Raw genomic sequence first — 26,108 nt, forward strand, 5'->3', positions numbered from 1 at the left:
TGTGCTCCATTCCAGAGTCACACTCAGGGGCCTCTGAAGTCATTCAGCGTTTATTGGAAATGCCTCTGTGCAAGGCTTCGTCCCTGCCCTCAAGGAACTCACAGTCTAGGGGAACAGTCGCACAACCAACACAACGCCCTGTGTAAATGCCGCGGGAGCAGAGCGGACCCCAGGCCCGAGAGGCAGTCTCTGCTCAAACTCCTGGGCCGTCCTGGAGTGGAACAGAATTCACCAGGCAGCCCAGGAGGCCCGCTGCGCAGTGCACACAGAGGCCTCAAGATCCGGACGGGCACAGCACAGTCAGGAGGTGGCACAAGCCAGACTCTGTCCTGGGGATGGTGCAAGGGAGGCGGGGGCAAGACGGTGAAAGGACGTGTGTGGTGCACCCAGGGCTCAGGTGAGAGAAGCCATGGAGGTCTTTAAGGAGTGACCTCATCAGAGATGTGTTTGAGAGAGAAAATGCTGGTAGGAATGGAAGAATTTTCAGGAAGAGAACAAAAGTTTAGGCCAGAAGTGATGAGGGCATGGAAGCGAGATGCAGAAAACAGATGAAGAAGAGAAACCGTCACAGGTGGGTGGGGACGGGGGCGGGGCAGGAGGGTCAGAACCCAGCTAAGCAACAGGAGAAAGGAGACGGAATCTACGCTAACACTGGGCAGGTGTTTCACAAACACTCCATCTTCATCCCCACTGCACAGACACAGCTTAGGAAAGCTGAAGTGACTTCCCTGGCCACACAATTAGATTACACAGTTAAGCTGCAAACCCACGTCAACGCCTTTAACCGTCATACAAATCAAGACACAGAGATACATAGTGAGCTGTTTCGGAGAATGATCTGGAGGCTGGAGGGCGAAATTCACAACTCGAGACAGACATCTAGGAGTCTTCAAGGTAGATCAGCAGGTGGCTGAAGGCACAGGTGAGGCTGAAACTGTCCGGCAAGAAAACAAACATGGATGAAGCTGGAGGAACACTCATACTTAGGAGAACAGGAGGCGGCAATGGCAGAAGAGACAGCTGGAAAAGGAAACGGAGGTGGCGGTGATATCGAGACAGAATTCCACGAAGCGTGCCGGACACTGCAAAGCGACAGTATGGCTGGGAGGGGACACCAGATTTGCAGTCATAAAGGCTTTTAGCCAAACTGGCTTCAGCACTGTAGTGGTGGAGGCAGAAAGCAAGCAGCAAGGGTCAAGAGGGATGCAGCCATGGGGCTGAGGAGGCTGATTCTTAAAAACAAAAGTCACCTTGAAGGTTGCATCTGAAACTATACATGGAGACTGCCCGGCCACATGGTTACATACAATTCTCCCGCTGCGCTAAGCAGCGCAGGCCCGGAACCAAACAGAAACGGACAGTGGAGCTGGGGGTGGAAGTGGAACAGGGGCAGTGGAGAGAGGCGTAAGGACACAAAGGGCTTGGACTCTTCCAGAGAGAAGAACTGCCCTTTCTGGGACTCCAGTAAACATGTTTAAAAATGTCAGAAATATGCGGAGGACCCATTTGGAATTTTTAAACAAAAAACAAAGCCAAGGTTTATCTCCGCACTAAAAAGGATCTGATAAACAGATAACTAATGTTAACAAACTCAACTCAAAAGGAATACACAGCTTTTACGTACATACAGAGGATGAGATGGCTGGACGGCATCACCGACTCAATGGACATGAGCTTGAGTGAACTCCGGGAGTTGGTGAGGGACAGGGAGGCCTGGCGTGCTGAGGTCCATGGGGTCGCAAAGAGTCGGACACGACTGAGCGACTGAACTGACTGAAGTACATCAAGGTACCCGTGGGACAGGAAGCAAAATGATACATACTAATTATCAATAATGCCTCTTTACTCTTAAAGCTGATTCCCCCAGGGACTTCTCCTTAGCAGACTTCCGAGAGACTGTTCAGGAAAAGCACAGAGGAGCATTTATGTCTATTCCATTATCAGACTGGCTGCCATCCGATTAGATAAAAGGGGGGTTTTACTGGCATACAACAGCACGCGCATGTTTCTGAAGCTCTAAGCTGGCTTCTCACTCTGTTCACACACAGGGAGGACAGCGGCATCCCCATCCTTCTGAGGCCAGCAGGGTGGCAGTCGCGCTGCTCTCAAGCCTCAAGCCCAAGGCTCCCTGTTCCAGCCATCCTGAGGAGCCACTCTCGGGTGCTCCCCACACCTCGCTCCCCACTGCTCGCCTCTGACCTTGAGTCAGCGCCGATGTGACTACTACTTGGCAACACAGCCTGCACTCCCCTAGGCAGCCTGGTTCTGGGACAAGGCAGTCCCTCCTGTGAAACACTCCCCAAGAAGCCCTGGACCACCAGACCTATGAGGGCGGGTCCGGGATCACTGTCCCATCCACAGTTGCTTGCTCTCTCCTCCTGATCCCAGCTCACCAGGACCACAAGGATACACAGAACTCTTTTTCTTGTGAAAAAACTAAAGCAGCCAACATTTACTGAGCACCTACCTACTGCCATGGGCTCTGCTAAGAACTTTACGCATGATGTCTTAGCTTTGCAACAGCCCAGCAAAACTAGGTATTCTTATTCCTGTTTACCAGAAAACTGACACCTGAAGCTGAGAAAGGCTACATCACTCAGCTAGCAGTGGAGGCAGTATCACACATTTGCCGAACCCGAGGATCCTCTTTATTTTCACTGTGCCACACGGCCCTGGCTCACCATTCCACAAGTGCCCAGAGACCCGTGCCAGAGGGGGAAACGAAAAGTGAGATAAGACATGAGCAAGCCTCTCTGTTTGAACTGCCTGGTTCCCAAGTGACTCGGGGGAGTCTAATCTCATGGTGTTTCACTCAGTTGACAGCCTCATCAGCCTGGGCCCTGGCAAGCTGACAGGGGTCAGAGGGCCCCCGGCCGGCTTGTCCTGGCAGCTGCCCAGCTGACTTGCACAGGAAAGGCAAGAGAGGGAGTGGAAAAGCCCCAGACAGCAGGCCCCTGAGGGCAGAGAAGTGAGCCCTGACATGCTCAGACAGGGCAACGCTGCTCTGACGCCAGCACTGCCCTTCCCTGGTGGCTCAGCTGTAAAGAATCCGCCTGCCACTGTAGGAAACACAGGTTCGATCCCTGGGTTGGGAAGACCACCTGGAGAAGGAAATGGCTACCCACTCCCAACATTCTTGCCTGAAAAATCCCACGGACAAAGGAGCCTGGCAGGATACAGTTCACGGAGCCGCAACAGCAACAAAGCCACCACTATTACCCAGGGTGGGGAGGCAAACCCCAAGGCCATCTACTTACTCGTATGTTTCAGGGAATCAGAAAGTGTGGAAGAAAACCAGTCTGCGCCTTGGTTGGTCCCAGCAAGTCTGGCCTACCTTTGCCAAATCCATGGAAAGCCTGCTGCTTGGGACTTCCCTAGTAGTCTAGTGGTTAAGACTTCCCCTTCCAACACAGGAGTGGGTTCGATCCCTGGTTGGGTGTTAAGATCCCACATGCCTCATGGGCAAAAAAAACAACACATAAAACAGAAGTAATATTGTAACACATTCCAAAAATGACTTTAAAAATGGTTCACATCAAAACAAAAAACAACACCCTGCTGCCTAACATTACGTGGCTGGGCAGAGGCAAGAAAGCAGGCGCTGTCTCAGGGCCCCGCAGCAGAACTCAGCCAGCCTGTGGGAAACAACAGCCAGCTGGGAATATTAATAGACTTGCTACAGACAGAAATTCAGTGAGAGCAAGCCCTCCAAAACAGAATTACTTAAAGAGGGCACAAAGTGAGACTAGAAAAAGGGAGCAACTCGGATTCCCAAGGACAGGGCTTCCTCTGCCAGGCACTGGGAGGAGGCACAGCAGGGCCGGCAGGGTTATTCTAAAACATCTGAAAACCCAAAAACGGCCTCGTCTGTGGGAAGATGTTTTTGGTGTTATTTCTGTTATGTTTTCTGTCCTCCGATGTTTTGCTTAGGCTGATATTAAACTACATATGTGCAGGATGCCCAAAAGTGTTTCGAGGGATCTCATATTTGCCACAGTTGTTAGATGATCACTTAAAAATAAAGCTCCTGTCTCAGATTTCATTAGCACGCGAGGGGCAGCTTGACAGCTGGCACACTGGCAGCCACTGGGTCATGTGAGCAGACTTGGAACTTTTTTTTTTTTAATAAACTGTCTACATTTAAAAATCAGAAGTTTCCATGCCAAAAAAAAAAAAAAAAACCACAAAAATCTGAATTTCTAATATCTTTTAGGAAAAAAAAAAAGATAAAAATCTGGTATCTCTGGCCAACCAGCACAAACTGGAAGAGGCTGCACAGCCACTGCCCCCTTCAGGCAGGCCCGTGCTTTCCAGCGCCTCATTTAAGACACCTCACGGACCCCTATGGGAGAAGGCAATGGCACCCCACTCCAGTACTCTTGCCTGGAAAATCCCATGGACGGAGGAGCCTGGTGGGATGCCGTCCATGGGGTCGCACAGAGTCGGACACGACTGAAGCGACTCAGCAGCAGCAGCAGCAGCAACTGACCTGAGTGCTGCTCCCGTGAAGGGATCCCAGGCTTGGTGGCACTCGGGACTGCCACAGGGGGGCAGCACTGGCCTGCTGATGAGGCCTGCGTCAGCCCCAGCCCGTAACCAGCCTGACCTTAGTACATCCTTTCAGAACCAGAAACCTCATCCTTATTTCAGGAGCAGATGCTGCTACCCCACGTTCCCCACCAAATTTGCTCCCTGAGAAACAACAGCAGTTCATCTCAACATTCCTGCCAGGCTTCGGCGACTGAGGGGGAAGCCACTGACTTGACCTGCCCCCTCCTTCTCTGGCTACCATCCTTTGTATCCCTGCCCCCCCGCCCCCCACAGCCAGAACCTCACCTGTTCGGCTCTACCTTCACCCACCTGTTAACACCATCAGGGCTCAGATCCTGCGGTAAGAAGCAGGGCAAACGCCCTCCCCCTTTTAAGGTAGTTCATTCTTCATCAAACACACTACTTGCCTTTGCTCACTCGGGGTGAAGGTCAACTGACTTCATGAGGCAACAGGTCTGCCCTCTGCTCTCACCCTCTCCAACCTCACGGACAACATCTTTAGTGGCAGCATTTAGTATAAGCTCCAGCTGCCCTTCAGGTCAGACGTTTAGTTACTATATATTAAGACCCTTAAATTAATCATCCCACTTCATCCAGAATGCCATTTACTGTTCCTACCCCTTTCCTGTATTCCAAAATGCAGGAAAAGCCTCATATAAGATACTCCTGGCAGTATTCCTGAGTGAACAATCAGAAACAACCCAAATGTCCAGCGATAGGGAAACAGTTAGAAAACAAACTATGCTAGAGTCCCACTTGATGGGCAACTGAAAACAATTAGGATTATGAAGACCATGTGATGAGATGGAAAAGTAATTCTGATATGAAATACTATGTAAAAAAAGAATATAAAATATGTACAGTAATGATAAGTAACTAAAATCAACTAGCCCAAGAATTACTGAAGATACCAAAATGTTACCTTTTTATTTGTACTAGAGACCTCAGAGTGTGGGTAACCATTTTCCAAACCCCCTACCAAATATTATGTATATATTCTACTTTTTATGTGTGCATGAGTATGAAGTTGGAAAACTTGATGTTAACTGTCAAGCTCCCTAGTCTACTCTAATTTAGACTTTGAAAGTCTATAAGCCTCTTGTTATCATGATAAAAAGGCCCATGGGAACCTGCGTCTCCAGGATCCAGTGCAATCACACTAGTAAAACAAAGCTCCAGGGCCCTGAAGTCCTTAGTTAAAGGCCGATGTTATCCTACCTGGAGATGTCTGCACTTACATAACTCCAAAGGAGACCCCAAACATCACCTGGAAGATAGGATTAGATCAAAATGGTTTTCAGATGCCACTTTAATCAAGTTTTGCACTATACAGTAATGGGCAGGGTGGTGAAAGATGGTGATTGTTTTCAAGCTAATTCACCTGCCCCAAGGCGAACAGTCTGGGCTCCCAAGAACAGAAAATGGCATTCCTTCCCAGGGGAATCCCCTCCCTGAGCTGCCAGGACAGGATTTCGGGGAGAATGAGCACAAAGGACAGGGCAAGCTAGTTAAGAGAGTCAGGTAGATCTGTGAACTCTTGCCAGTGCAAACCAGAACTAGGTATGAGGTACCCTACCACCCCAGTCCCAGCCACTGCCACTTGAGGCCAAACCACCTCCCCACCGGGACTGACGGCCAGTGTTCACTTGGTAACTCTCCCCAAGTGGTGCACCCAGCGGCGCAGAAGCCCCAGCAGTCGTGGCCACCATCCAGCTGAGGCAGCCTGCAGGCCAGAGCCCTCCCAGGCCTTCCTCCTCACTGGCCCCTCCGCTTCCAGTGCGTCTGCCTCGCCATAGCAGAGCAGCCAGTATGTGGGTGGCGGTGGGAGGTGGGAGGGGCCGGAAGCAGCAGTGAAGCGAATCAGACGTGGGTTCTGGGGCTGCGCCGACGTGGCGGCAGGCCAGGCCGTGGCCCGCAGAAGGCCCCACAGGGCCCTGGGTCCTCCATTAGTTCTTCTCCGGGCGGTTTCTGTTCAGGACGGCTTTAGGAGCAAATTCCAGCTTGTCCTTAAGGCTCACCACCTGCGTGTGGTCCTTGCCTAGCAGCTCATCCAGCTTGCGGTCTTCCCGGCGCTCCGAGATGCTCTTCTCCTCCTCCACAGGCTGTGGCTCCTTGCCCCTGATGAACCACTCTAGGTGGTAGCCCACAGCTCCGACCACGAAGGCCACGGGAAAGGTGACATAGGGAGCATAGGTGCGCACCGCGGTCCAAAGCACAGGCCACATGGCATCTGCAGGGGAGCACAAGGCCATTAGGGAGAAGAGCGCCCTCCCCGCCGAGCATGGACAACCCACCACAGTGCTCCGCTTACCAGGCGGCCCGGCACGGTGTACTGAGCATCCACCCCATGCGGAGCAACGCAAGAGGGCACCCCGCTTTATGCAACAGTGGGGTCCCTGAAACGATCTAGGCAATGTCAGAAGATCCCACTGTTAGGGAAGAGGGCGAGAGTCTATTTTATGGACTACACTCTTTGACAGTTATACAACCATGTATGGCAGTGTTCCCCACAAGAGACCCTCTGAGCCTTACCTAATAAAGCTTCAAGCCTGCTGGTGACCCCAGGCCCTCCCTGCACAGTTTGCCAACATTTCAAGAGTCGATAAGAGCCTTCCTTTGCTCTATACAACTTCTCCATCAGCAGAGCTAGCCACCCCTTCCCCACCACACACAATCCCACCGTGAGTCTCTTGTCCTTTGCCCCACATAAAGAAGGAGGAGCATATTTAGGCAGCCAAATCCATTACCCAACCAGTCTGGATTTAAGGTAAAGAAATAATGGTTTTTTCCTATTCTGAACCTGACTTTCCTGACTAGATGAACCTCTACAAATCTGCTGGCCAAACCCCTTTCAAAATACACTCTCTTCAACCAAAGTCATATCCTCATATTTACATAATTAAAAATATCACCAACCCATTATACATTCTCTGGACACACTAGAACTTGAAAATGAAAATTCTATGTTTTTTTCTTTTTTAAAAGAAAAAAAACCACTGTACAGAACTTCCCTGGTGATCCAGTTGTTAAGACTCCATGCTCCCAGTGTGTGGGGCCTGGGTACACTTCCTGGTCAGGGAACTAGATCTCACATGCGGCAACTAAGAGTTCAAATGCCACCAACTAGAGATTCTGCTTGCCACAACTGAGGCAGCGCACAGCCAAATAAACAGCAGTTGATGAAGAATCTGCCTGCCAATGCAGGAGACGTGGGTTCGATCCCTGGGCCAGGAAGATCCCCTGGAGAAGGAAATGGCAACCCACTCCAGTATTCTTGCGTGAAGAAGTCCATGGACAGAGGAGCCTAGCAGGCTACAGTCCATGGAGTTGCAAAGAGTCAGACACTACTGAGTGACTAACATTTTCACTTTTTTTTTTTTTTTTTTTCATAAAACAAAACACAACACTGCACAAGCCATGATCACCCTAGATCACCCTAGAGTTTCCAGAACTGAAGACAACACCAAAAAAATGTAAAAACACACAAAGTGGGTCACGCTAATGGCCATTCAGTCTCAAATGATTATTGTTAACAATTACCAAGGACTACTCACAATTATCAGAATAGTGATATTCATTCATGTTTATTTATTGCGCACTAAGTGCCAGAGCCTGGGGTAAGCACTCTATATATTCTATCTTCTCTAAAACACATGTCCACTCTGCGATAGATGGCATTACCAGAGGATTAAGTAACGTGCCCAAAAGTCTCAACTGAAATATCATTCCTTTTGTACCCCTGTAGGTGTTTCCCCAGCTCGGCTGTCTCTGGTCTACCTCACCAAAGATCAGATGACTCTCTCCCTCTCTCTTTGGTTCCAATTCTCTTTGAGGAATCCCAGCATTTTGGGGACCCAAGATTATAATGGACCATCACCAGGGGAAAAACTGCCAGAGCAGCTCTGAGGTTGTGCTCTGAGTCCCTGTCTTAACACCAGGCACTGTGCCAGACAATTCACACACTAGTCGTCACGTGACCTTCACAGGTGCAGATCACCTCTATAAGGTAGGAATTACTAGTCCAGATTTTTGTTGAAGGCCACAACGGCTCAGGAACATAACCTTAACTGGCCCAAGATCACCAGAAATGACAAAGCCACTAACTGGAACCTAGGCCTCTCCATCTTCAACACCTCTGTTCCTTCAGCTGGAAAAAACACACTGCAAATAGGTGTATGTGTGTATGAGCACACAGTTCGCTCCACGCAGTCCTGTCCGCCTCTTTGTGACTCCATGGACTGGCTTCTGTCCAAATCCTGGTCTTGAAGAGAGCTTCCTGCAATTCTTCCCTGTCAACTTGGCACTTCACTTCCTAAAAGAGCTTCTTTTTTGAAAACTCTGAGATTTGTGATACATTCAGAGATTTGTGAAATGATAAGGCAGCCCTGAAGAATCTCAAACCTAATACGTCTTCATTTTCTTTCCTATCTTGTATGCAAGTCCTCTGTGAGTAAACACTTTCCCTCAACAGCAACTCTCTGCACAGGTCACCAATTTGTCTTAAAATATATGAAGCATGAGTCCACCGTGTTTTTCTCTCTCATATGTAGCCCAAGGTCTCCCTCTGTGGTTCACATTCTAATCATCCCCAAATAACTTAATCCATTCAACATTTAGAAACACTTTGTTTGTGTCGCACACTGGGCTGGCCTACCCCATTTGTGTGCATTTCTCAAAACACTTTGCGGTCCAAAAGGGCAAGGCCAATGTTTGTGCGTTCCCACTGTGGCCTATCCATCTCCCATCCTTCCCACCCCATCAGGCATTAAATGCTGAAAAAGTTTGTTGAATGAATGAGCAAGTGGCTTGTGTAAAACCACCGCAGTCATTCAACCACCCGCCCTTAAAAGGCGGCAGGAACACAGCAGGTGCCTCTGCTGATCACAGGAAGCTAGATACTCTAACAAGTCATCCCTAAGGGGTCAAAACGGGAGGCCAAAGTGTCTGGCAAATACCGTGAGGCCTATTTCCAGCCCCGCACGGAGGAAGTCTGAGCAGGAAAAGGTCAAATGGGTTGCGGGGAATCCTGCCCTTGTGCCGGGGGTCCTGGAGGCCCAGTGAGATGAGAAACTGCAGTCAGGAGATTTGAGAACCGCTAACAAGGGCAAAGGAGGCCAGACTGGCTGGAAAAATCAATCCTGACCTTCACTGAGACCGGTCCAGGGATGAGAGCGCAAGGAAGTCAGGGTCCAAGGGTCTGCCCTTCGCCCTTCTCTGGGTTCCCTGGGCCCGGCCCCTCTCCCACCTGTCTGACCTCGTCGGGTCCGTCCTCACCCACGTGCCTAAGACCGAGAAGCCTTGACAGCTAAGTGTTCGCAGGGCGCTCAGACGCTCACACCGAGCCCGGGGAAGAGAGAGGGGCCATCTCTTCTTCTCAGGCCTCGTCAGGGCCAGAGCCAACGCTAGGCATTACCCCTCCCCTAACTCAGAGGTCAAGGCCACGAGGCGTCACCACAGCTACGGGCGGCCCAGCAGCAGCTCCGGAAGAGAGACCGCCTGCGGGACGCGTGCTCACCTGCGCGAAAGTCCGCACACCTCCGTCCGGACCCCGCCCTCCAGCCGAGCGCCTGGAGCCCAGACACCACCTCTCCCAGCGGCCCTCGGGGCCCAGCCCCGGGACCCGCCCACTGGCGCCTGCTCCCTCGGAGCGCAAGGATTGGCTGAAAGGACTGGGGAAGCTAGGCGCCCGCAACCGGCCGCGCTGAGCTGAGATGCGTACAGCGCCCCCTTCCGGCTGGGAGGTTTCTCAGTGACGTCACCACGGGCTTTCGGTTGGAGAAAGGAATCAACTGATGTTGACTAGGCGACTCCTAAGACTTTGCTCTGGACACAGAAAAATAAAAACATGACCCTTGACCTCAAGAAGGGCTCAGCAGAGTGAAATCTAGAACTCTTAAAAACTATTCCGATCTGGGCTAGCTTTCTAGCCGTGTGACATTGGGAAATGTGTGACATTCAGCCGTGTGACTGAGCCTCCTTTCCCTCTTATGCATAGACGTAATAATACCTATTTCACAGGATGTTGTGAGAGTTGATGAGATAATGTATGCGAAGTGCTCTGCTGGCATATCGCAAGCAGGGAAATAAATGACACTACTGTTAGCATCAGTTCAGTTCGGTCGCTCAGCTGTGTCCGTCTCTTCGCGACCCCATGGACCACAGCACACCAGGCCTCCCTGTCCATCACCAACTCCCGGAGTTTACTCAAACTCATGTCCATTGAGTCCGTGATGCCATCCAGCCATCTCATCCTCTGTCGTCCCCTCCTCCTCCTGCCCCCAATCCCTCCCAGCATCAGGGTCTTTTCAAATGAGTCAGCTCTTGGCATCAGGTGGCCAAAGTGAAGTATTGGAGTTTCAGCTTCATCAATCCTTCCAATGAACACTCAGGACTGATCTGCTTTAGGATGGACTGGTTGGATCTCCTTGCAGTCCAAGGTACTCTCAAGAGTCTTCTCCAACACCACAGTTCAAAAGCAACAATTTTCCAGCGTTCAGCTTTCTTTATAGTCCAACTCTCACATCCATATGTGACTACTGGAAAAACCATAGCCTTGACGAGAGGGACCTTTGTTGGCAAAGTAATGTCTCTGCTTTTTAACACGCTGTCTAGGTTGGTCATAACTTTCCTTCCAAGGAGTAAGTGTCTTCTAATTTCATGGCTGCACTCACCATCTGCAGTGATTTTGGAGCCCAAAAAATAAAGTCAGCCACTGTTTCCACTGTTTCCCCATCTATTTGCCATGAAGTGATGGGACCAGATGCCATGATCTTAATTTTCTGAATGTTGAGCTTTAAGCCAACTTCTTCACTCTCCTCTCATACAAATAATTAAAATACAGTAACACCTAATTCTTACTTGGCCTGGCACCCCACTCCAGTACTCTTACCTGGCAAATCCCATGGATGGAGGAGCCTGGTAGGCTGCAGTCCATGGGGTCTCGAAGAGTCAGACACAACTGAGCCACTTCACTTTCACTTTTCACTTTCATGCATTGGAGAAGGAAATGGCAGCCCACTCCAGTGTTCTTGCCCGGAGAATCCCATGGATGGGGGTGCCTGGTGGGCTGCTGTCTATGGGGCTGCACAGAGTCAGACATGACTGAAGCGATTTAGCAGTAGCAGCAGCAGCATAGCTGATTAATGAGGACTTCCCTGGTGGCTCAGATGGTAAAGCATCTGCCTACAATGTAGGAGACCTGGGTTCAATCCCTGGGTCGGGAAGATCTCCTGGAGAAGGAAATGGCAACCCACTATGGTGTTCTTGCCTGGAGAATCCCAGGGATGGGGGAGCCTGGTGGGCTGCCATCTACGGGGTCGCACAGAGTTGAACACAACTGAAGTGACTTAGCAGCAGCAGCAGCAACACCTAAGTCTTACTTGGCCCCCCAGGTGCAAGTAGTCACTCCCTCCTCTGTGTCCCCATTGCACCCTGTACAGATGTCTATTTTATAGCGTATAGAAGAAGAGAAAAAAACACACCAGAGTGTAGGCTTCATAATACCCCAGCTAGCTCTGCGTCACCACCCGTGTGATGCAGCAATAACACATACTAAACCCCTCCTCTTCCCCCCATAGAGACCACTGTTTCACACCTCCATGCCTTTATTTACACTTTTTCATCTACCTGGAATGCCCTTCCCACCTTTCTTTACCAAAGGAGCTCTGGCCTGTTTTTCAAGCTTAAAGGACACCTTGGTAGGAAGCCTCCCAGACTGCATTATCAGGTTAGATCCCCTTCCTGTACAATCTCAAAGATCTCAGTGCTAAGTTCTGACAATGGAGGAGGAGAAAAAGGAACTGATAAAGAATAAAGAAAGGTGTAGGAACCGGGGACTTCCCTGGTGGTGTTGTGGTCAAGTCTCTGTGCTCCCTATGCAGGGGGCCCAGGTTTGATCCCTGGTCAGGGAACTAGCTCCCACATGCTGCAACTGAAAGAGCCCTGGAGCCACAATGATGCTCAAAGATCCCGTGCTGCAACTCAGACCCAGAACAGCCAAGTAAATAAGTTTTTGAAAAAGAAATGTATAAGAAACCACTATTAGCAGAAAGTGTTCACTAACTGAATATGTAGAGAGAAGAAAGCTATGACAAACCTAGACAGCATATTAAAAAGCAGAGATATCACTGTGCCAACAAAGGTTCATCTAGTCAAAGCTATGGTTTTTTCCAGTAGTCATGTATGTATCTAAGAGTTGGACCATAAAGAAAGCTGAGTGCTGAAGAACTGATGCTTTTGAACTGTGGTGTGGAAATGACTCTTAAGAGTCCCTTGGACAGCAAGGAGATCAAACCAGTCCATCCCAAAGGAAATCAGTTCTGATATTCATTGGAAGGACTAATACTGAAGCTGAAACTCCCAATACTTTGGCCACCTGATGCAAAGAACTGACTCATTGGAAAAGACCTTGATGCTGGGAAAGACTGAGGGCAGGAGGAGAAGGGGATGACAGAGGACGAGATGGTTTGATGGCACTGTTGACTCCATGGACATGAGTTTGAGCAAACTAGTGGAGGACAGAGGAACCTGGTGTGCTGAAGTTCGGGGGGCTGCAAAGAGCTGGACATGATTAGCGCTGAACAACAACAACAGAGAAGAGAACAGAATGGCCTACAATAACTAGCCTTCTGTCAGCCAATTAACATTTTCTAGGCATTGCCAAAGCCTTTCACTCTGTAGATCACAATAAACTATGGAAAATTCTGAAAGACATGGGAATACCAGACCACCTGATCTGCCTCTTGAGAAACCTATATGCAGGTCAGGAAGCAACAGTTAGAACTGGACATGGAACAACGGACTGGTTCCAAATAGGAAAAGGAGTACGTCAAGGCTGTATATTGTCACCCTGCTTATTTAACTTATATACAGAGTACATCATGAGAAACGCTGGGCTGGAAGAAGCACAAGCTGGAATCCAGATTGCTGGGAGAAATATCAATAACCTCAGATATGCAGATGACACCACCCTTATGGCAGAAAGTGAAGAGGAGCTAAAAAGCCACTTGATGAAAGTGAAAGTGGAGAGTGAAAAAGTTGGCTTAAAGCTCAACATTCAGAAAACGAAGATCATGGCATCTGGTCCCATCACTTTGTGGGAAATAGATGGGGAAACAGTGGAAACAGTATCAGACTTTATTTTTTGAGGCTCCAAAATCACTGCAGATGGTGACTGCAGCCATGAAATTAAAAGACACTTACTCCTTGGAAGAAATGTTATGACCAACCTAGATAGCATATTCAAAAGCAGAGATATTATTTCGCCAACAAAGGTCCGTCTAGTCAAGACTATGGTTTTTCCAGTGGTCATGTATGGATGTGAGAGTTGGACTGTGAAGAAAGCTGAGCACTGAAGAATTGATGCTTCTGAACTGTGGTGTTGGAGAAGACTCTTGAGAGTCCCTTGGACTGCAAGGAGATCCAACCAGTCCATTCTGAAAGAGATCAGCCCTGGGATTTCTTTGGAAGGAACGATGCTAAAGCTGAAACTCCAGTACTTTGGCCACCTCATTCAAAGAGTTGACTCATTGGAAAAGACTCTGATGCTGGGAGGGATTGGGTGCAGGAGGAGAAGGGGACGACAGAGGCTGAGATGGCTGGATGGCATCACTGACTCGATGGACGTGGGTCTGAGTGAACTCCGGGAGTTGGTGATGGACAGGGAGGCCTGGCGTGCTGCGATTCATGGGGTCGCAAACAGTCAGACACGACTGAGCGACTGAACTGAACTGAACTGAGGCATTGGAGATGCAAACATATCTGGGACCATCTTTTCCCTCAGGAGTTGTCTAATGTGGAAGCAGAAGGGTCTAGGAAATGTTGAGAGAGTGTGCAAAATGTGATGACGGGAGTGTGCACAAACAGCACAGAGAAGGATCCTCAGGAACAATCAGGGAAGATTCCCCAGAGGAACCTTGAGTCTCAAATGCTGGCGAGCAGTTCTGCTGCTTGAGAACTGAGTGGGGCTCCAGGACACAGACTTACGAATCAGAGAGCTGTAAATTCAAATGCTGGCCCTGCTGCCTGCTAATCTCAGAAAATCTGTTCACCCATTGTTTAAAAGAAAATGACAAAGAAAGTGGTTAAGATTTCACCTTCGGGGATGGGGGCGGGGGTGGTGCCATGTGCACTTTCGATTCCTGATTGGGAGCCAAGATCCCACATGCTCTCAGTCAAAAAATCGGGGGAAAAAAACCAGAAACAACACTGTAACAAATTCAATGAAGACTTTAAAATTGGTCCACATCCAAAAAAAAAAACTTAATAAAAACAAAATCCCTGGGTTGGGAAGATCCCCTGAAGAAGGGAAAGGCTACCCACTCCAGTACTCTGGCCTGTAGAATCAGACACGACTGAGCGACTTTCGCACTTTCACACACTTCACTTTCAGCTCCTCCTAAGTGCTTGGTAATTGGTCACCCACGTTTTGCTTTATGTTTCCTTTTCACTTTACGTATTCCTCAAATTCAGGCCTCCTTCTGCAATGTCCTATGTCCATTTATGGCATTATTTAGTAAGCCCAAAACTTGACTGACATTTTCAAGGCCTCTTCATCTTTGCATTAGTCCCCACATCCAGTTTACAGCACCTAGGCCTCCTCAATGTCTCTCAAATTCAACATCATCCCTTACCTGGACCACCTTGGCAACTCCTTCAGTGGTCTCCCTGCCTTCCATTGTCTCCTTCAGTCCATTTCTTTCAAACACTTAAATAAAACCAAGAAATCTCCAGCTTGCACTCATGGGTCCTTTCCAGCCACATCTCCTTTATTTCCTCTCCACCCTGTCCTGCCTGTCACCTATCTCAGTCTCTGCTCTTCCCATCATCTACTACACACGTACTGTTCCATGACTTTACCTGAGTGGGTCTGTTTGCCTGAAATGAATGTCTTCCCTTTTCATCCCTCACTGCAAAACCCATAATTCATCCTGCAAGACCCAGTTCAAAAGGCCTCTCTTGCAGAAAGCTTTCCCAGACTTGCTGGCTATTAGAGGCTCCCTCCTCTGGTCTCTTCAGCCGCCTGGGTGAATAGGCCTCCCTTTGTGCCATAACTTTGTGTTTATGTGACTCACTAAGCCAGATGGGAGCAACTCAGGACGGGATCTAATCCTTCACATGCCCATGGAGCTCAGCACAACAACCTGGGCCACAACACCCTAAGGAGACTCCCCCTGTCAGCCCCTCCATCAGCCACACACTGGGAGATTTTAGACATCACGTCTGCAGCAGGATGCCTGCACAGTCTCAGATGCTGCCTGTCCTCTGCCATCCATTCCCATATACCTCTTGGCCCCAGCAAGCCTGGCCTAGTTATGCAGACTCATAAAAAGCTGTATAATGTAGAGGGTTAAACTTAGACTTAGCCATTTCCTGGCTTCGTGATTTGGGGTAAGTTGTTGAACCTCTCCAAGCCTCAGTTTTTTCATCTGTAAAATGGAGTTGATAACAACACCTGCCTCATAGGACTGCTCTGAGTATTGTCTAGTTCAAACTTCACCCAGGTCCCCACTTTCGAACCTCAGGATGATAAAGTCACTCAGCCAATGTCTCTCTTGGTATAACAGACTTAAGTCTTGGGATAACAGACTTAAGTCTTGGGATAACAGACTTAAGAGCAGTTTTAGGTGAAACTTGAGACAGTCAAACAATTTCAGTGTTCCCAAACCTGGCCAGCATCAGAATCACCTCATTTGTCAAAGACTTATCCAAGGGCAAAGATTCTATTCACTTTTTCTTGCACAGGAGCCCTCTTCACCTCCCAGTGGATAGAGGACCTCTTGCTTTTCAAGTGGTCTTCCAAACTAGCCTGTAAAATATCTGCTCATGTCACTCTCCTGTTCAAAACCCTTCATGGCTCCCCATGGCCCTCAGGACCCAGGCAAACCTTCCTCAAATTGACTCAAAAGCCCAGCATGATCAAGCCTCTGCACTCCCAATGCCTCTTTCTCCTCCAGGCTTCTGCACAGATGTTCTCTGATCTTGTACATTCTTTACAGCCCTCTTTCAGGGGCTAATAGCTAGTCATCTCTCCAGCACTCACCCTTATAATGTAACTGCTTGCTTGTTGCTGCTGCTGCTAACTCACTTCAGTCGTGTCTGACTCTGTGCGACCCCATAGACAGCAGCCCACCAGGCTCTCCCGTCCCTGGGATTCTCCAGGCAAGAACACTGGAGTGGGTGGCCATTTCCTTCTCCAATGCATGAAAGTGAAAAGTGAAAGTGAACTCACTCAGTCGTGTCCGACTCTTCGCAACCCCATGGACTGCAGCCTACCAGGCTCCACCATCCATGGGATTTTTCAGGCAAGAGTACTGGAGTGGGGTGCCATCACCTTCTCCGAACTGCTTGTTCACTTAATCTATTTTTCCCATACAGCTGCTAGCACCAAATACTTGCTGAATAAATGAATGAGAACTAGCTAGTCCAGAGTGACCCAGAAGAGCAGGCAACCCTTTGGGAAGGTTCTTCCTCCTGTCTCAAGGTGACACGTCAGCCTGAGGACTGGCAAGAGGACATGGTGAGCAGGAGCTGCCATCTTTTCCGGGGCTCAAAAGGCTGTAGAGCTAAAAGCTCAGGATTGACATTGGACAGACTTGGGTCTACACTCTTAGCTCTGCCTGTGACTTTGACCTGAACACTTGACCTCTCCTGAGCTTCAGCTTTCTCCTCTGTTAGAAGATTGAGCTACATTCATGTAAAGCACTTACATCTTGCCTGACCCACAGCAAGCATCCACTAAGTGGAGATGCCACTTAGCTTCCCAGGAAAGTTCTGTTCTCTCTTTTGTTTCCCATCAATGTGCCCATGCACTGGAGGCATCAGAAAATGCGACGGCACAGAACTGAACAGTTTTCCGGAGCAGAGAGAACACTGGCTTTTTAGGGAAAAGAACACCAATATTTGTTCATATCGAAGAACAGCAGCCCTCACTGTCTACGAAGCACATGCTTCCCTCTGGGGCGGGGTGGAGGTGGGGGTGCGGGGCGAGGAGGGAAGCCCAGGCAACTGGAAGGCATAAAGGAAACCAGATTAACTAGGAGGTGAAAGCCTGGCCTCTCCACCCCGACCCCGGCCCCTCTAGGAGGATCTTTCTGTCGCCACCAGGAGGCCAAATCCCCTTTCCCCCAGCTGGCCCACGAAACCCTGCTCTCCCCGGATCAAGATGTTGGCTCGGGCCTCCCCAACCCGCCACCCGGCTCCCTGTGCCCCCACCCGCTCCCCCACGCACGCATGCGCAGAAGTGGCTTCTTCTGGAGCGAGCAGCTGGCTCAAGTGCAGTTCTGCCGTTTTATTTTTCCTGGGATACTCAAGGGGATGTGGGAACAGCCACAGGTGTGGTGAGGGGAAGCCCCCATCTCCCCTCCCCAGCAGCTGGGGAAAGGGGAGAGGCCCAGGCGCCCTGGTCCTGGGTTGGTCCAGCCACTGTGGTCCCTGGGCCCGGTGGGCTGAGGGCTCAGGGGAGAGCCCCTGGGAGGGTGGGGCGGGCTCCTAGGCGGGGTTCGGGATTCTTCATAAAAAGCCACGAAGCTTGATTTCCCCACGAAGCCCAGCCCCGCGGGGTGGGGGGGGGGTTGTGGGGTGGGGAGAGGGGGGACGCAGAGCCCAGATGGGGGACCTGGCCCGGCCTGGCCCGTGGGGGGTGGGGTGGGGCAGTAATGGCAGAGATGGTGCCCGTGGGGAGGAGGTGGGGACGAAGCGTCGGACCTCGAGGAAGAGGGGTCCCGGTGGGGGCACAGGGCGGAGAGGCACGGCCCCCAGCCCAGCCCGGGCGCCTTCGCGTGGGGTCAGGAAGGTAAAAAACCCACGAGCGCGTGACGGGCAGGAGGGGCCGGGGCGTGCGGTGCCGGCGGGGCGGGCGCACGGGGCGGCCCGCGTTCACAGTGACCTCGACGCTGGGTGTACAGTACGGGTAGAAAACCGCGGGCCCGGGCCCGGGCTGGGCGGGCCGGGCCGGTCACAGCCTGGTCTGGGCCTCGGGGATGTAGATCTCGATGCTGTCGGCGCTCTCGGTGGCCGAGCTGTGGCGGAAGGAGGCGGCGCGCTTGGCCGCCAGGAGCCGCTTGCGCGCTTCCTGCCGCTGCCGGTCCACCGAGTCCAGGGAGCGCTCCTTCACCGGCACACCCCGGCCCCGCGAGGGCTTCTTTGGTATCGGCGGAGGGACCTTCTTCTCCTCCTGCCGGCAGAGGAGCGGCGCTTAGTTTGGGGGCGGGGTCCCGGCTGACTCCCCACCTCGCTCCCCCTCGGCCCCAAGGGGTTCACAGCGCACACCTCTGATCCTGAGCCAGGCTCCCACGAGCGCGTGCGTGCGGGCCCTCCCTCCCCCAAGCCCCAGGGGTGCCTCTTCTGCCAAGGTCAAACTCACATTTTTCATCTTTTAAAAAAAGGTGGACCCGTGCGCCCCCTGGTGAAGCCGTTTCCCACCTCTCGCATCAGAGAGAGGGTTTGCTCCCTCTCTGGAGTGGATGCTCTCCCTCCAGACCCAGGGGGAGCGCAGCTCCCCTGACCCGGGCGAGGCAATGCGGGTCACATTCCAAGCTGCTGGGCCTCATCTCTATGAAGGTCTAGTGAGATGCGGGCTGAAGGTCCCCTCTGTGCCTAGAGCCAAGCTGAGGGCAGTCTGCCATTCTTGCTCCCTCAAACTACAGCTGCAGCCACCAAAGAAAGGGGTTCTTGCAGCTCAGGCAGAGATGAGATGGTTCTTGCTTTGGAACCGAGCAGAGGGCAGTGACCCAGAGGGTGGTCGTAGAGGGTCCCCATCGCCTGTCCAGGGCTGCCTTGGCTGCCCAGGGCCTCTTCTCCTGCCCTCCTCTCCCCTGCCCACACTCTCTGGGGAAGGGTACTTCCCAGGGTCTGGGCTCTTGGCTTGAAGGGACCTCCCCCCACCTTAGGCTCCAGGAGTTTCCAGCTGTTGGCCTTGAGTTGCTGTAGCTCCAGGAACTTGAGGGTCACATCCTCGATAGAGAGCTGCAGGAGGTCCCAGAAACCCGCCAGGTCCTGGAAGGTGGGCACAGGGAACGCAGTGGGGTCCTGCAGTGGAAGGAGTCAGGGGGAAGCAGCCAGTCAGAGAGGCCTGAGCCCCAGCCAGGGCCTGAGAAAGCCCCACCCCACCCTCACTGTCCAGTTCCATCTGGAAGAGTGGAGTGGGGACCGGGAGGCAGGGAGACAAGAAAGAGCCCAGACCTCCCCATCATGGGCACAAACACCTGTCCTCACTTCCAGGCATCCACACGCTCTGGTCATCTACCAGGCACACACACCTGGTGGGCTCTATGCCCACGAGCACTCACCATGCTTTGCTGACACAGCCGGAAGAACTGCTGAACCTTTTGGGACAGGAGAAGTTGTGTGCTGCCCACGGCACTGCGGATTTTCTCCAGGACTGGAGAGCAAAAGGAGATGGGGGAGGGGAATAATGCCTCTCCTTCCTCTGCCTCCAGGAAGTCTGCCTAGGATGACTCTGACCCCTCTTGTTATCTGGCACCATCCATCTGTCAGTCTCCTCCGGCCCCTCCCTGTCCCATATACTCAAGATACTAACAAGCAATTCCTGCCCCACTTCACCAAGAAGACTGACTCCCCAGACACTGATGTTTCTTGCATCATATGATCTACATTTCTTGACTGGTTATCCTCCTGTGTCCTCTTCCCTTCCATGTCAGAGGACAGGTGGAAATCAGTACCAGTCCAGCCCTACAGCCTTAGCCAGCCAGGCACTAGCTCAGTGACACCTCACTGGCAGAACTTTGTCACCCATCGGCATGTGAGTCCTTGGCTCACTGAGAATTACCAAAGAATGAATTACCAAATTACCAAACGTCCCTGACTCATCTTCTAGTCACGATCCTATCAGCTTGGGGGTTCGGTGGTAAACCGTTGTCTCCCCTCACACTGGACCTGCAGGCCCCTCTGGCAGGACCATGTCTTCCTGGCTGAGTCTCCTCCCAGGCCACAGACAAGAGCTGACCCACACACCGCCTCCCCCTCTGCCTGAAGTCCTGCTCTCACACCTGGATCAGACCTGGATTCCCAGCCAGCCCAGGTAGGAATAGGGGCTCCTGGAATCTCCATGGTCTTGGGCTGGTGGCTACCTCCTAGAAAGCCCGGCCCTTTCACCCACTCACTTTGCCCAGTCCTAGCTCTGGCCTCCGAAGCTGCTCGCGCTTCCTTCTAGGAGCTCCCGGCATGCTGCCAGTGGGAGCCACCAAGGCCTGGGGTCACGCCGCCAAACTGAGAAAGGCACAGTCGTGCCCAAGGTCCTCTCCTATCCCACCGCATCCCCAGCCACCGCCAGGCACCGGGCCTCGGCGCCCAGAGTCCCCGCACTCACTCTCCTCCGGCAGCTCATAGTCCTCCGCCTCGCGCTCCATCTGCTGGCACCAGTGCTCCAGCTTCTCCACCTCCGCCCTCAGCATCTTGATGAACCACTCGCCATCCCGTGGGCAGGGGGATGTGCGGCCTGAGTCCGGGAGGCTACGTGAGCCGCGCTCCATCCAGGAGTCGCGGCGCCCGGACCCAGGGCCAGGGGTAGGGGCAGGGGCAGGGCCGGGCGACCCATCGGTGGCCGGCGGCTCGTACGGCAGTGGGTAGCCCTCGCGGTAGGCCCACTGGCCCTGCGTGTGGACCGTGCGGAAGACTGAGTAGGTGGGGGCCCGGGGCCCGGGCTGGGGCTCAGAGGCATGCCTCTGGAAGGAGCGTCCAAACTGCAGAGCCTTATCTTCTGTGGCCACTGCGGCCAGGCCGGCCAGGCCCTCCAGCTCCAGGTCAGCCTGCACGCCGGCTGTCACACTGTTGGAGCGTTTGAACCTCGCCCGCCTGGTGAGAGAGGTGGCAGTCATCCCTGCCCCTGCCCAGTCTCACCCCAGCCCTCATCTGTACCCCAGGCCAAAAGGACAAGGAATGAGACAGGAAGCCTACAAAGTGATGGACAGTCATCCACCACCTTTAAACGGATCGGTCCTCACCACGGGTGAGCACATAATATACCTAACTGCTGCACCGGTTCTGGACAGGGGTGATGGTCAAAACATTAAACCACGCATACTTGATGGGCAGAGCAGAGGCTGGCATATACCCATCAGACAAGACACAGCCAAAGTGCTAGGGCGTCATCCTGCAGAAGCTGGGTTGAGGGGTGGACCAGAGGTGCCCCAGGAGGGTCCAGGATGGTGGGTCTTTGCCACAACCACAGAAGTATCTCAGCATTTTAACACTGTGTCTTTGCTAATTTATACCAGCTGTGTGGGTATGTCCTTGACTCTATGGAGAGACAAATCAGCTATGGCCCAGAGAGGCCCACAGTCACCCAGCTGCGAAACAGCAGAGCCAGAATGTGGACCCAGGGCTGCCACGCTCCACAGCCCAAGAACTCCCCACCACACCAGCTGCTAGAACATCAGGAAGAACTGTCTTAGAGCAGCTGGGGGAAGGGGGTTGGGCTGCAGCTGGGAGGACTTCTCCTCTAGGGACCCCATGGCTCAGCACAGAGCCTGGCCAGACAGTCAGCGGGTGCCAAGAGAGCTGAATTAAGTTGCTGACAGGAATGACACAGGGCCTGGAAATTTCTTGTCTTTGAGTTAATAATATGCAAATCATATGCAAAACAGAGTCAGTTGGCCTTGTTCTCCCCTCCCCACCCCCCAGCTGACTGAGTTCAGTCAGAGTGAGGGCTCTTTTCTATGAAGAAGTCACTTCTCCAGAGGGGCATGAGGTTGGGGGTCAGACAACACTTAAAGAAGTGAGAGTCAGGAGATGCGGGGGTGGCAAGGAGAGATGAATAGAAGTTTGCGGTCTGGAAATTCAAGGAGCAGGCAAGAAAAGCCCATGTGTCCTAAGCTCCCTCCACTCTCACAGTCAGGAGAAAAAGGGGGTTGGGAGCTAGGTTTAGGGGCTCCTCCGCTTCCTGGGAGACTCCCACAACCCCCACAACTTCAGCCCTCCTCTTGCTGCCCAGGCCTTCTTTCCCTGCCTGCTTCGCCTGCCTGCTTCCCTCCAGCTGGCGGGCTGCCTGCTGGGAGCCTGTTGCCATAGAAACCAGGCCCGGAAGGATGCGGCAGGACCCAGGAAAGAGAGATGCACTCATGTGCAGTCTCCAACCAGCCCTATGTTCCAACCCCCACCCAGAGAGAGAGAAAACAGGAACATATCCATGTTGCGTCCCACATGGTCTTCACCTTGCCACCTGCCCTGTCTTGCCCTGGTCAAGATTTGCATCATTCTTACCGTGACTACTGGATCAGCCTCCTTTTAGACACAACTGCCTCCACTCAGTATAGCAGAGAAGAGCACAGAACTAGAAGGCAGACCTGAGTTCTAATGCTGGCCTTGAGGCTATGTGCCTTTGGGAAGTCACTCACCTTCCACCTGGACCATCTAGTACATACATATACATATGTGTGTGTGTGTATAAATACATTATATGGTATATATGAATATATATTACATACAAACACACACACATATATGATATAAAATGATAGGAATGGACCAGTACATTGCCAAGGTACCTCGTTTCTCTAAAATTATACTTTGCAGGTAGGGGATGAGTGTAATTGACAAGGGAGATTGAGAGGGACAAACTTCCAGCTACAAAATATTATTAATAACTCGCAGGGGTGAAATGTACAGCATGAGTAATATAGTCAGTACTACTGGAGTAACTTTATATGGTGACAGATGGTAACTAGACTTATCGTGGTGACCACTGCAATATATATATATATATATATATATACACACACACACACATATATATATACTGTATGGAAATACTGAATTTTTAAATAAAATAAAATTATAATTAAAAAAATGATATCATATACAATTATACCTATGCATATTTTAGGATCTGGGGCCCAACTTTCCCTCACCAATCCACCCAGGACTAGAATAGTCTTTCTTTCTTTCTTTCTTTAATACTTATTTACTTATTTGGCTGTGCTGGGTCTTAGTCAAGGCACAAGGGATCTTTATTCTGAAGTGCAGGATCTTTAGTTGTGGCATGAGAACTCAGTTGCAGCATGTGGGATCTATTAGTAGTTCCCTGACCAGGGATTGAACCTGGGACCCCGGCATGGGGAGTGCAGAGTCTTAGCCACTGGACCACCAGGGAAGTCCCTGGAGTAGTCTTTCTGAAGTTGACCTCTGCCCAGCTCATTCCCCTGCTCAAAACCCTTTCATTGCTCCCCACTGCCACAAAGATAGAGTCCAGGCTTCCTGTGCTGATGTTTACTCTGGATGCAGTTCCCTCTGATCTCATCTAGCTTGCACCCTTTGCTCCCCGAGTAGATTCTCGGGGCCCTGACTTTAGCCCCTGTGCTTGCTATTCCCCCACTTGAAAGGGCCTTCCTCCTCCTCACTGCCTGTTGGTTCCTTGCTCAAGTGCCCTCTTCGGTGAGCCTTCCCTAGGCCATCCACAGAACCATTTCTCCCTCAGCGGTCTTCTTGCACATGGAGGCAGTCCCACTCTTTAGCACTTCCCAGGTGGCTCAGTGGGTAAAGAATCCGCCTGCAGAGCAGAAGACACAGGTTCCATCCCTGGGTCAGGAAAATGCCCTGGAGAAAGGCATGGTAACTCACTTCGGTATTCGTGCCTGGGGAATCCCATGGACAGAGGAGCTTGCTGGGCTGCAGTCCATGGGGTAGCAAGGAGTCAGACAGGCCTGAGCACTCATGCAGGCCGCTGTTTGGTTCCATTTCTCTGTTTCTGGTGAGAGTTTCGTGTGTCTAACTGAACTGTTAGGATGTCCTTTGGCTTCCTTTGAATATTTTTGTGCTTTGAGCTCCAGTTAGTCTCTGGCTCCTTCAGTACTCCAGCAATTGCAAACCACTCTGGGAAAGGTGGGGCTTGGCCCAGTAAACACATTAGTGAAGAAATGCCTCCCCTATTTACTTTCTTGTTACCCCCACAAAGCATGGACCTGTCCTTTGGTATCACTGGGTCTGTGCCTTTCACTCTCCTCTGAGAGGTCCTGAGAAGATCACTCTGTGTCTTGATGGAAATAGGCCACATAGTCTGGAACTTCAGAAGCCTGAGTGCTCCAGGCTTCATGGTTCTCAAGTCAGTAGCTCAAGGAGCTCTCTCATCATGTCTACTTGAAGGAAGACCAAAGAAATTGAGGAGCTTATAGGATTACTGGAAACACAATCTTTACCAACACGTCCAGCCAGGAGCCAGAGATTTGCACAGCACAAGCAGGAACTGGCCATCCTTGAGCAAGTGGCACTTAAAACTAGCAGTGTGGGATTTCCCTGGTGGTCCGATGGTTAGGAATTTGCCTGCCAGTACAGATGTTTGATCCCTGGTCCAGAAAGATTCCGCATGCCGTGGGACAGCTAAGCCCAGGCACCACAACTACTGAGCCCGGGTGCCTAGGCCCTGTGCTCCGAAGCAAGAGAAGTCACTGCGATGAGAACCCCAGGCACATCAGCAGAGAGTCGCCCCTGCGTGCCGCACCTAGAGAAAACCTGCTCGCAGCCCAGCGCAGCCAAAAATAAATAAATGATTTTAAAAATAAACAAAACTAGCAATGTGGGATAAGATTACCCAAGAAAAGAGCAATGGGACAAAGATGCAAAGTCCTGGGAACACAGACATTGCAGGGACTGGTAGAGACAGTGTAGCCCCAGATGTGTCTAAGCCAGAGAGGAAAAGGAAGAAAATCAAGAGAAAGTCACCTAAAAGCAGATAGGAGACCAAAAAAAGTGGGGAGTCCCCCAAAAAAGGGTCTCAAGAGGGAATGAGCAGCCAACTGGAAAATGCAACCAACTGAGAATGAAAGGTGTCCACTGACTTGGTAACATGGAAGCCACTTGCGATCAGGGCAAGAGCCCGTTGGATGGAGTATGAGCAAGATGCAGAGACAGGGGCTGTGAGAAGCAGTGCATGCTTGACTGCTCACTCACATCCGACTCTTTGCGACCCCATGGACTATAGCCCGCCAGGCTCCTCTGTCCCTGGGATTCCCCAGGCAGGAGGTGGAGAACACTAGGCGAGACAATGGGCTTCCCCGGTGGCTCAGCAGTAAAGAATCCATCTGCAATTCAGGAGACACGGTTCCATGCCCAGGTCGGGAAGATCCCCTGGAGAAGGACATGGTAACCCACTCCAGTATTCTTGCCTGGGAAATCCCATGGACAGAGGAGCCTGGTGGGCTACAGTCCATGGGGTCGCAAAGAGTCAGACAGAACTTAGCGACTAAACCACCACCACCACCATCAGGCAAGACAACTCTTCCAAACAGCTTGGTAGAGAAGGGAGGAGGAGAGAAGGCAAAGTACTTTTAAGGAAGGGATAATATGATTATCTGGCAATTATCTCTCAATAGGACTGGGAGGAGGGACATTTTGTTGAGGATGGTTCTCACATGCTATATCCCTAAGGGGCAGGCAGAATAATGGCCCCCCAAAGAAGTCCATGTCCCAATTCCCACAACCTGTGAATGTTACCTTCCACAGCAAAAAAAGACTTTGCAGAAAAGACCACATCAAGGATCTTGAGATCCTGCACTATCCAGTTGTGTACATTTTAGTCAAAAGAGTCCTTATCAGTGAAAGAGGGG

General features: G+C 51.4%; 2 protein-coding genes and 1 non-coding gene across 5 annotated transcripts in view; all 3 read right to left on the reverse strand.

The window, feature by feature from the left end:
• On the reverse strand, positions 5,843–10,193 carry SMIM12 (small integral membrane protein 12). 2 transcript variants are annotated; one of them, XM_013963011.2, is made up of 2 exons: positions 10,067–10,193; positions 5,843–6,781 (listed from the first exon to the last, which is right to left on the reverse strand). In XM_013963011.2, the coding sequence occupies exon 2, from the start codon at positions 6,774–6,776 to the stop codon at positions 6,498–6,500; it is 279 nt and encodes a 92-aa protein (XP_013818465.1). In that variant the 5' UTR covers positions 6,777–6,781; positions 10,067–10,193; the 3' UTR covers positions 5,843–6,497. The 2 variants fall into 2 exon arrangements, with proteins under 2 accessions (XP_013818465.1, XP_017896706.1); XM_018041217.1 differs by lacking the exon at positions 10,067–10,193 and adding an exon at positions 6,863–6,977.
• The window catches only part of DLGAP3 (DLG associated protein 3), a 61,890-nt gene continuing 53,601 nt past the window's right edge, over positions 17,820–26,108 (reverse strand). For both annotated transcript variants that reach the window (XM_018041233.1, XM_018041244.1), the window contains exons 9-12: positions 20,879–21,363; positions 19,839–19,930; positions 19,435–19,578; positions 17,820–18,724 (exon numbers count right to left, since the gene is read on the reverse strand). In XM_018041233.1, the coding sequence (XP_017896722.1) occupies positions 18,506–18,724; positions 19,435–19,578; positions 19,839–19,930; positions 20,879–21,363 (940 nt within the window). In that variant the 3' untranslated portion in view covers positions 17,820–18,505. The remainder of the gene's footprint in view (positions 18,725–19,434; positions 19,579–19,838; positions 19,931–20,878; positions 21,364–26,108) is intronic.
• TRNAG-CCC lies at positions 23,587–23,659 on the reverse strand. Its single transcript has one exon. It is a non-coding gene; the product is annotated as a tRNA-Gly (tRNA).

This window comes from Capra hircus, chromosome 3 (assembly GCF_001704415.2).
Source record: "Capra hircus breed San Clemente chromosome 3, ASM170441v1, whole genome shotgun sequence".
Taxonomy (NCBI): domain Eukaryota; kingdom Metazoa; phylum Chordata; class Mammalia; order Artiodactyla; family Bovidae; genus Capra; species Capra hircus.

Bases quoted from the DNA above. Each gene is read 5' to 3' on its own strand.
- SMIM12 (XM_013963011.2), bottom strand. From the start codon at position 6,776: ATGTGGCCTGTGCTTTGGACCGCGGTGCGCACCTATGCTCCCTATGTC.